Below are 10897 nucleotides of genomic sequence, written 5' to 3'. Positions count from 1 at the left end.
TGAAAGTAACATCCACAACAAGAAAAATGGTTCTGACCTGTTAATAGAGAGATCTTTTAGTGGGGAGAGAGCTCTTACTTCTACAGTCATATCACACAGATGGTGTTTTCTGCAGACAGCGTGATCACAAGGCTTTGTAGTGACTGTGCTGTGAGACAGGAGCAAGGCCACTGCCACCTACTGCTTGTGTAAGCCAGTGATTTCTCCTGTGGCCCAGAGCAAAAGTGTTGACAGAGGCTGGTTTTGATTTGGTGTCACCAGGAAATTTAATTTTGTCAACAGATGGCAGTATCAAAGGAAGATAACTCCAGTGATACTACACTTGTGGTTTGTGTGTGTGTGTTTTTAAGAGGTTACTTACAAATATCTGAAGTTCCTCAAGGTGAAATGTCCACATGTGCTTTCGCTTTGGGGGATAAACGTGTCCTATTATCCACGACCATTAGATTTCCCTGGGGTAGTACCTGTAGAGTAGGATCTGCCCATTTTTCCAACATGCTGAACACATAGATAAACTCTGAGCAATTTCAGTCCCTTGTCAGTCAAAGAAAACTAATAGATTTTCTCCTCTGGACTCAAAAAGTAAGAACTGAATGTATAGATGGCAGAATTTCAGGTTCTTGAAAAATAAATTGATTTTCAGACCTCTGACATGACACCACAGATAGATCTCTCTTTATTTGGAAATGACTCCTGGAGGGAGGGAGAGAAAAAGGGAGAGAGAGAAGGCTGTCAAATCGGGTATATTGAAGCTTCCCTTTCTGATTGACAGGTGTTATCGTAGTTATTAGCAGAAACCTGAAATGCAGGCAGAAATCTTGGGATTTTTCAAGCCCAGTAAAAGGTCACTTCCTCTTTAACCAAAAAAAAAAAAAAAAAAAAAAAAAAAAAAAAGTCACCTCTGAAAATTCTTTCCTTTCCGAGCAGGTCCAGACTGTAAAGCACCTAAAGCCTGCAAATTCTTTCTGCAGAAGACGTGTGAGGACAGTCCTGAGAAGAGATGGGGGTGGGAGGTGAGGGGTGACTGAATAGCAAACTGCTGCAGATAAGGTTCAGAGGAGATGAGTAAGAACAATGAACGCAGGGAAGAATGTAAAGAATAACCACCAACTTTCATAAGAAAAGCTGAAAATATCTCAACACAAAGGGAACCGGACGGTAACCTTTGCTTTAGATATACAGCTGTACTACTGGGTTGTCAAACTGCATAAGCAGCCTTCATGTAAGAACTAAAGAACTCATGATACGCACTTTGAAGAGAGCAGCTGGTCTAAGCTACCTTTCACACATGTATTTCGTCCTGGAGATTAGGGACACCTGGCATTGTGATGGCGAGCATATAGAAAGCAGTAATGGAAATCACATTTATGTTGTGATTCCACCATATACAGCCGCTATACTGTGCTAGTGTCTTGATGTCAGCATATTGCCATAGCATTCTAAGTCCTAAAGACTAAGTCTAAGTCCTGTGTAATGTCAAGTATCTTCAAATAGATAAGCATGGTATGAAACTTTATACCCTTCTTGTTTGGAACATCTGGAAGAACCTGGCCAGAGAGTATTGGTCTCTGACAGGAGGGCCATAAGTGAGTCCAAGGTGAAAGAGGACACCACTGCTGGAGGCAAGACCTCCTTTTTCTGGATTACCCGTCACCGGTCACTGGACTGAAGCTTTCCCAACAGGAAATCACATATCTTTCACATGCTCAAACACTGAAGATTTGATTCATCTGTAGGTCGCTAGTACAGTCATAGACCTTGAAATTTTAATAGCCACATCCACTGAAGCCTGAAAGGAATTTAGAAGCTTGCCTACTCCATTCAAGCCCCTCTCTGAATTAAAACTGTAGAGACTAGCCTAACTGCAAGACTTTTTCATAGGTCCAATTTAACTAGACCCAATTTAAGATGCAGATGACTATCACTTTTTCAGAGGTCCAAACGTGAGCCCAGGCTTTACAGGTCTTTCCTCCCTGTACAGTGTGAGGAGGCAGCTACAGGAGAAATAATAGATCATTTTGAGCTACAGGCAATAAAAGCCTTGATACTCAATGTTAAATGAATCAACAGGGGCAGGAGTGTGGAGAGATTTAATTATGACAATATAATATGTCTATTCACAGGAGAAGTCCTTGAAAATTTCCTTCTGAATATCCGCTTTAAATGTTTCCTTTGACTTCTTCGGAAGATTGAAGATGACTTTCTTTCGTAAGCTGCTCCTAGAATTACACGGTGTATCAAACAATTTTGCTACACATTTTTTCCCCACACACACTTTTAAACTCCTTTGATCTGTGTCAAGGCTTTCTGTCCGATTTGAGCAATAAAATGCTGTGGTTAGTTCAAAAGGAGATCCCTGTAAGAAGAGACAATTTCTGTTGAAAATATCAGACAGGCACAAAAGGAAATCTGTAATAGTGATTACTATCAGGATCTCTCTTGAATCATGTATCTATTCTGTTTTGCTGTCTCTCATTTACCAGTCAGACGTTATCGTGGCTAAGGTATGGCAAATAAACTGCTGTGTTTAACACAGCAGGGGGTAACATTCCTAAACTTGCGGTTGTGACACAGCACGAGCATCAATGTTCTCGGGCAGATTGTATTTTAGTTGTTAAAATCAGGCAGCAGCTCAAAAGACCCCTTTCCATCCTGCCAGAGACAGACAAAGGTGTGAGCCGCCAGGAGACAGAATAGCCTATAGACTAAAAACCTACAACAGATCTCAGGAAAGGAACCAAAAAGGCTGACTACGAGTAACTGCCTTGCTCCAAAGACGCATGGGACAGGAGCAGTCCTTTGAAATGGATTTAGAAACTGGAGTTGCAGTTTTAGTTTTACCCAAGGAGCTACTTGGCTTTCCTTCTTCCTACATTCAGACTGGGATTTCTTTTGTATTTTATTCAGCTGTACAACTTCAAAATTCGTATCAGGCAGTCTGCCTAGGTTTACCCTACATAGTGCTGAAAGCAAATGAAATCTCAGCATGACGGAAGTTTTTAAGACCATTCTAATGACAACAGAGACAAAGCAGTGATGGGAAGTAGAGAAGAAAGAAACTCAGCAATGAAGGATTCCCTCAGTGTGAGGAGCAATAACCCAACCATTCTCTTACTCCGCCCCCTACCTCCCTTAAGACACAGGGTCCACACAGCATTCTACAATAGGCTGCTGAATAACCCAATTACACAGGGAAATATCATACTTTAAAAAGGAGAAAAATTTAAATGCTACATACAGCTCAGATAGACTCTACTAGAATAAATTGGGGCACATGGAGGGAAGCACGTAAGCAGGCACTTCTCTTTTCAGAAGCAGCGCTGATGTTCTGCCTGTCGTAACATCAGTCCATGTCAAGAGATCTCTCTGTCCAGATTTTAAGGATGGGACAATTCCGACAACTGCCAGCAAACCTCCTCAGGTTGTTTCCTTTACAGAACGGTCTTCAGCAGAATGCAGCCACAGGCATTTAAACAATTATTAGCTATTTCACCTGCAGTTGGACAGACACCACTCACAAAAGCCTTTGACATCTTACATTCTCACTTCTTCTTTTTAACTCCCAATTGTATTTTTCGGAGATGCTAATGAAACTGCTGCTATATGCAGATAGCAGTTGTGGCCAATACATACAGGAAGTGACACAGTACCTTTGCACAGCTGATTGTGTGAACACAGTAAATCACACTAAAAAAAAAAAGAAGGAACTTTGCTAACAATTAGAAATTGCAGCAGAATGACAGGTGGAGAAAGATCAGCTGCTGAAAGTCAATTGGTTGTTTTAGTGCCAGCTGTTTTTACACTTCATAGCTCTGTGGTATTGACAGCCCGCAACATACCTAGCCCTAGCAGCACTGCACCTTGTAGAGGAAACAAGAATCTCTCAGTACGCCTCACTCTTACCTTACTAGCTACTTCTTTTGCTGTGTTGCTTTTCTGAAGGGTTATAAAAGAAAACACTTGCAGAAAGTGTTTTCTGCCACAATGACACGTTTCCCAGAGTGTGAATTTGTTGGAGATGGGAATCCTTGGCTGGGGTGGAAGGAAGCAAAGCTGAAAGTTAAGAGCAAGATGTCACTTTTACATTTGCAAAAGTAGTTGCCACAAGGTAATGGCTCATTGCAGCCAGAGGAGAGGACTTCTCCCCGTCCCCTGCATCCGGCCCTGCCCTTGTGTCAGAAGTGGCATTTTGCAGACAAAATGGAAACAATTCACTACGTGGCCACAACTGCCAACTGTATAGCAACACTTGTTTAAGCTTCTTTTCCTTGTCAATTTTTGAATTTGTGCTTTTTCAGTTTTAAATATAAGAAGTAACAGCAAAGACTCAGAAACACCACCAAAAAAAATAAAAATTAAAAAATTAAAATAAGCATCTAAACAAGGAAACTGCTCTATAAAAAGACAGAAAATGTAAAGATAGATTTGACAAAGTCCTGGGAACAGAGGAGAGAGAGCAGTTAAAAATCTAACACACCATTTGCTTTTTTATTTTTAATCAGGAATAATAAATGTACACAAAAGGATGCATCAGCAATTTTTGTTCATTTTAAGTATATGAAATGGCAGGGAAAGTAGATACACAGCGTGAGTGAGGTCAGAAGTATCAAGACTGGTTCTAAACATTTCAGAATGTCATGCTAACAGAATATTAAGGGAAGTTTTTTAAGCCATCATGAACAAGGCTTGATTAACACCAGAGCTAGATTTCACACTACACACAGGTTTGAGATGGATGGAGAAGAGTCATTCCCCTCATGTCTATTATGTCAGGGAATTTCAGCTGTGAAGGCTACAATAACGTTAGCATGATGTCATTCTCTGATTTTGAATGAGTTTGTTGACTAAACAAATTATTGGACAGTAAGTGCAAACTGCTGCACTGAATGTTAAATTCATTTTTAGAAAGGCTCTTAATAAGGCTGAAGGAGAGGCAGCAGCATTTGAGATATTAAAAACCAGTCTAGCACCAAGCAATTCTTGAAGTCTAATTCCATATCTGCCCAGTGGTGGATGCCTTCTGGGGAAGGGAAAAAAAAAAAAAAAAAAAAAAAAAGAAAGAAAGAAAGAAAGAAAAAGAAGGGGAAAAAGAAAACTAGAGTATGCTGTAATTAAAGCAGAAAGAGTCCAGCACCCCAGACAAGGAAAAACAAATTTCTTCATTTCATGAAGCTACAAACATATTTGAGATGCAAGCTAAGACCAAAACTTCCGAAGTCAAGGACAACATTCCACCCGTGACAGTGCTTATGGGAGTGGCATACTCCAGCATGCTGGGGACGACTGTGTATTGTTAGGGCACTTTTGGAAAGCAGTCACCCTAAACAGGATACCACCTTCTTGATCCTGCCAGCAATCTGGTAATATGCACATTCAGTGCAGTACTGTGTTTCAGCAGGGCTTGTAAGTACCCTCAGAACAAAATCCTCTACAGCTCCAGTTAGCTACGCTAAGGAAATATCCCCTTCTCTCTCACACACGCGTTGGTATATGCTACTCCAAAAGAAAAGGCTCATTTACAAACCTCACCAAAAGGGATCCAGGAATTAAGACTTTTTGCAGTGCTTTGAAGGCATAACAAGCTGAGGTTGGAAGTTTCCCAGGCTGAAATATGTAACTTACCTTTTTCTACACAAGGCAGCGCTTGCAGGTATTCTGAGCTGGCCTAATTCCGCTCCTCCTGAAACCAAAGAAAACTACTTCCTGGGGATCACCTAAGCCAATATTAAATGCCTTGACAAAGTTTTGCGCCAAGTGTACGACAACCTCGATTTCACTCTCAGCCACATTCAGTTCCCATCCCGTGTAAGCATAAGACAGCCATTGTTAAAAATAAAAAATAAAAATTGTACAGATTTTAAGTGCATTTTAACCCTGCATCCTTTCCTTTTGTAAAGCAGTTCAGATTTCATAAACTAAATGCATATTCTAATCCTGAGATGCTTGCATTTTCCGTATATTAAAAACATATCGAACTGAAGTGAAAATGAAGAAAAAAAGTGTGGTGTCCTCCCTATAACATTTACTGGTTTAGAATTCTGGAGAGTCTCACACAGAATTAGAGAGCATTTAGTTTTTAAACTAAACGTCCTGGCCTAGCAGAGTGAAAGCTGACGTTCATGACTGTTAGGCAGGTACTTCTACAACTTCAAAATAGTCATTGGGCAGAATCACATAGCCTTTTCCTGACAGTATGTCTTTTTCCTTCTGAAACTGAACAATCTCCCTCAGTTTTTCAATTTGTCTTTCCTGACGCCGGCATCGCTGTTGCGCAGTCTTGAGCTTCTTTCGCAGTTTTTCAACTTGCTCCTCCAGCTGCTGAATTCTTTTTCGCTGATGAACTGTATCCTCTACGGTATAATTGTGATCACAAAAAACTGCAAGATTGCTAGGGGTCTGCAGAGGAGGCATCAATAATCCAATACTTGGATCTACAAATCTGGCATCTATTTGAGCTAAATGGAAGGAAGGAGTTGATGGAGAGGGCAGTAACACAGAAGCTGCTGGTGGTGGTGGCGGTGGTGGTGGCGGCGGAGGTGGTGGTGGTGGTGGAGGTGGTAGTGGATCTTCTGGCTGTTCTGGAAATTCTTCAGGCTAAAAAAAAAAAAAAAGACAAGAAAAGTACATTTGCATGCTTAACACTGTTTACAACGCAATTCCATTACTCCTGCTCCAGTATAATACCAACAACCATGACTGAAGTTAACTATAAGAACTCCAAGGCCTACATTTTCAAAACTGGCCAACAGTTCCGGGCCCGTTTTTGTATGGCTTCTGAACTGGAGGTGTTTTAAGCAGCACAGTTTCCAACACTCTTTTAAGCTCAAGTCCTTGATGTCTCAAACAAGTCAGAAACTGGAGAACCTATAAACCACCATCACTTTTGAATGCTTAGCTCAACTACGTATCTAGGATTAGCTGAGAATGCAGGATGTAGTTCCATGAAACGGAGCTCAGCTGACCTGGTAACTCATCACGGCCATCCCACTCCCCTTCGCTCCCCTTCGCCCCCCTTCTTTCTACTGCACCTTACCATAACGTACTTTGAACTTGCCCGCTAATTTAGACAGGAGCAGAGCAGAAGTGGATAACCTTCTGTTGAAGTAAAATAAGAATTATCTCACTGAGGGAGGTTGATAAGCTGGCAGAGCAGAGAAGGTTGACACAGCAAGACCTGCCTCTTAACAGCTGGAGAAGGCTGTATCGCTGTTTTGGTACTGCAGCACATGGGATTGGTTTCAAGAGATATAACGAGCCAAAACAAACAGCTCTTCAAGCAAAGCAGCTCTCCCAGCTCTGCTACTTACCCTTAGCTAAAACAGCCATTTGCTAAGATGACAGGAAGCTACTCACTCTCCCACCATGGCTACAGGAGAGCTCTGTCCTTTACTGAAGTCAGAGCCATGCAATGAGAGGTATGGGCTACACCTGAGCTGGTATACAGGCAGAGGGAGAGTAGGAGCATGGCTGGCAGACTGGACAGAGAAGGGAGAAGCCCAGCTCTCCCTCCTGGCAGCAGCAGAACAGCAGATGAGCTCAACCCCACAGGAAACTGCAGTCTTTATCGTGCTGCTCTTGATAGGCACACTTGCATGGTTCATGACAGCACAGACCTCTCACTGCTTGAACGGAGGACAGAGCAGAGAAATCAGATTCTTTCTGCCCCAAAGGAACATATTTTAATTCACAAATGCTTCTGTGCACACAATGATTAAAAAAGAACTGTTCAAACAGAACAGCCAGAATATTACTGTTTTTTAAAAAAAAAAAAAAAGTTCTCAGTGAAAGAGGCACCGAAACCAATTTTGTAACTACCTATCTCCAACGTTATTACTACAAATAAAAGCACAAAGACCAAAGGCATTCACAATGTTCAGTATTAGAGCCACTGTCCATCCCCCTCAGACTGTGAGATCCACGTCATTAAGTTCCTTGACTTAACATAAAAAACAGCACTCGAAAGGGGGGCTAGGGAGAGCTAATATACATGTTATTCTGGTACAAACCACATACAGTACATGGCAGAAAGGAACTGAGAAGGCAGTTTTGCATTTGGTATTGAAGGGAAGTTTCATTAGTGCTCAGGTACTACCGATCACTTTAAAGTACAAAACCAGCCTACTATCAGTTTAATTTCTCAATTAAAAGAAACTGCTGCTACCGGTGTGCCTATCTAATTCACATACCTGCATTCTAAAAAGCTTGACCCTGTCAACAATCACTTTCAAACTTCTCTGCTAAGAAACTTACAGGTCAAACACAGAATCAGAGTCATCTAGGTTGGAAGAGACCTCCAAGATCACCCAGTCCAGCCTCTGACCTAACACTAACAGTCCCCACTAAACCATATCCCTAAGCTCTACATCTAAACGTCTTTTGAAGACTTCCAGGGATGGTGACTCCACCACTTCCCTGGGCAGCCTGTTCCAATGCCTCACAACCCTTTCAGTAAAGAAGTTCTTCCTAACATCTAACCTAAAACTCCCCTGGCTCAACTTAAGCCCATTCCCCCTCATCCTGTCACCAGGCACGTGGGAGAACAGGCCAACCCCCACCTCGCTACAGCCTCCCTTGAGGTACCTAAAAAGAGCGATAAGGTCACCCTGAGCCTCCTCTTCTCCAGGCTGAACAAGCCCAGCTCCCTCAGCCGCTCCTCGTAGGACTTGTTCTCCAGGCCCCTCACCAGCTTCGTCGCCCTTCTCTGCACCCGCTCAAGCACCTCCATGTCCTTCTTGTAGCGAGGGGCCCAAAACTGAACACAGTACTCGAGGAGCGGCCTCACCAGAGCTGAGTACAGGGGGACGATCACCTCCCTAGCCCTGCTGGCCACACTGCTTCTTATGCAAGCCAGGATGCTGTTGGCCTTCTTGGCCACCTGAGCACACTGCTGGCTCATATTCAGCCGACTATCAACCATCACTCCCAGGTCCTTCTCCGCCATGCAGCTCTCCAACCACTCATCTCCCAGCCTGTAGCTCTGCTTGGGGTTGTTGTGCCCCAGGTGCAGGACCTGGCACTTGGCCTTGTTGAACACATAACATGCAGAGAGAAATTCACCCCCGTTGGAAGCACAAACAAAAGAAATTGCATTGTTGCCAGACAGCTGAATTCACAGAGGCATCTACCTGCAGTTCATACAGCACGTGCTATCTTTATAAATATGTCATTATTGTTACAACATACGGCAGAGAACTGATCGTTCATATCGCTGGCATGTCACAAGTGAATTATAATCAATTCTCATAGCCAATAAATGGTTCTCCAAAGGAAAAAAAAATACATAAACTATTTCAAACTTCATAATGAAGCAGATAAAAAGCTGTATTTCAAAAACAGTGTGAATTCAATTCCAAAGAACAGCAAACACTAGTAGTATCCTTCTCTGATACTATGTAATGTCTTGAAGGGAAGTGACAGGTCACTGAAAGTTGCTGTGAGACAAACAGAAATCCCACTACACCCTTCTCCGCAATTAAAAGGCATCCCTTTGTGCTTTCGTAGAGCCAGACACCATAATGAAATGGAGAATGTGGCTCACCATTAACCCTGGTGCACGGATGGTATTTTCGTAGGTTACCCTGTATACCCATTCGGCTTTCAGACTGCAGGAAGCTTTGCAAACAAGTGACGGCGAGAACATGTTATTCAGATTACAGGGAAGAGGAGCACAACAGAACTTAGTACAGCTGTGTGTACCTGGAACTTGTCTGTCTTTCTATATACCTTGCGCTTACGTTCTCTCGCCTATTTTCCACTTGTCACTTTCCAGATACGTTCCCTTTTCATTTCTGCAATAAATCCAGCGTTACACACAAAAACATCAACAACAAAAAAAAATCAAACAAGCACAACCCTGGTTTTTATTTAAGCAGCTCATCCCTTGGCGGTCTTTCAGCCCTAGACCTATCACGTCCATTCTCTCCTTCCTCTGCCGCAGAGCGGGAAGAAACCTGCTACGTGGTGTCCTTTATGGAAACCAACCTCGTAGCTTTCAGCTTGCATTTATTACGCCTGCAAGGGAGAAAGGATAATTGATTTGCAGCTATGGCCAACTGCAGCTGAAGTTTGGGGACAGAAGTTGAGGCTTGCATCGGAGAGCAAAGCACGGCTTACAGGTGTCACCAAGGGCTCTGTGAGACCCCCTGAGCACCACGAGCACCTCGTGGCACCCCGCGGCAGCCCCGGCGTTACCTTCTCGTTGGGCTCGGTGTAGCAGAATATGGTGGGCACGGCGTTCTCCTTCAGCAGCTTGTTGTTGCACTCCCTCTTGAAGCAGTCGGGCGTGAAGTGCTCGGAGCAGATGCTGCTGTACTTGGTGGGCTTGAAGTTCTTCCTCTTCACGGCCGCCTCCCACTTCTTGCACAGGTCCGGCCTCGTCAGGGGGAACCTGCGGGCGGCGGCGGGGCGCCATCAGATCGGCCTCCCTCAGGGGCTCCCAGCCCCCCCCTCCATTTTCTGTCAGGACTCCCCCCTCCCTCCCCCCCCCCACCAACGGCCGCCGGCGACCGTTGCGCCCCGCCCCGCCCCGCCCCTCGCGTCGCGTCAGGAGGCCCCGCCCCGCCCCGCCCCGCCCCGCTCCTCACTTGTGGAAGGAGATGGGCTTCTCTTTGTCGTATCGGTTCCGGCAGCGGTAGGCGGAACACGACTGCACCATCCTGCCGCCCCCGCCGCCCCGCCGCGGGGCGAGGAGGGGCCCGCGGCCGCCGGCAGCTCAGCTCAGCGCCGCGCCGCCATCCTGCCCACCCCCCCCCCCCTCCCCTACCCCCTCCGAGAGGGACGGCGACGGGACGCGGCCTCTCCCGACTCCAAGATGGCGGCGCCAGCTTCAGCGCAACTCTCGCGGTGGCTCCGCGCGCCGCCCTCGCCCATTGGGCGCGCGGCGCGGCGGGGCGGGGCT

General features: G+C 44.7%; 1 protein-coding gene across 2 annotated transcripts; it reads right to left on the bottom strand.

Annotated features, from left to right (window-relative positions):
* Nucleotides 1-2098: 2098 nt before the first annotated feature.
* Nucleotides 2099-10682, bottom strand: THAP1 (THAP domain containing 1). Of its 2 annotated transcripts, XR_004254367.1 has the most exons (4): nucleotides 10584-10682; nucleotides 10192-10387; nucleotides 5623-6594; nucleotides 2099-2356 (listed from the first exon to the last, which is right to left on the bottom strand). XR_004254367.1 is itself a non-coding variant. In XM_032206497.1 (3 exons), exons 1-3 carry the CDS (start codon nucleotides 10652-10654, stop codon nucleotides 6127-6129), a joined length of 735 nt encoding a protein of 244 aa, XP_032062388.1. In that variant the 5' UTR covers nucleotides 10655-10682; the 3' UTR covers nucleotides 5089-6126. The 2 variants fall into 2 exon arrangements, 1 of the variants encoding a protein (XP_032062388.1); XM_032206497.1 differs by lacking the exon at nucleotides 2099-2356 and having other exon boundaries at nucleotides 5089-6594.
* Between the last annotated feature and the right edge of the window lie 215 nt (nucleotides 10683-10897).

This window comes from Aythya fuligula, chromosome Z, assembly GCF_009819795.1.
Source record: "Aythya fuligula isolate bAytFul2 chromosome Z, bAytFul2.pri, whole genome shotgun sequence".
NCBI lineage: Eukaryota > Metazoa > Chordata > Aves > Anseriformes > Anatidae > Aythya > Aythya fuligula.
The sequence above is the reverse complement of the archived record's forward strand: the minus strand, read 5'-3'. Positions and strand labels throughout refer to the sequence as shown.

Excerpts from the sequence above, each read along its gene's own strand:
- THAP1 (XM_032206497.1), bottom strand. The coding sequence starts at position 10,654 with ATGGTGCAGTCGTGTTCCGCCTACCGCTGCCGGAACCGATACGACAAA. Across the intron at positions 10,388-10,583 it reads AAGCCCATCTCCTTCCACAA|GTTCCCCCTGACGAGGCCGG; the intron begins GTGAGGAGCGGG and ends CGCCGCCCGCAG. Across the intron at positions 6,595-10,191 it reads ACACCGAGCCCAACGAGAAG|CCTGAAGAATTTCCAGAACA; the intron begins GTAACGCCGGGG and ends TTTTTTTTTTAG.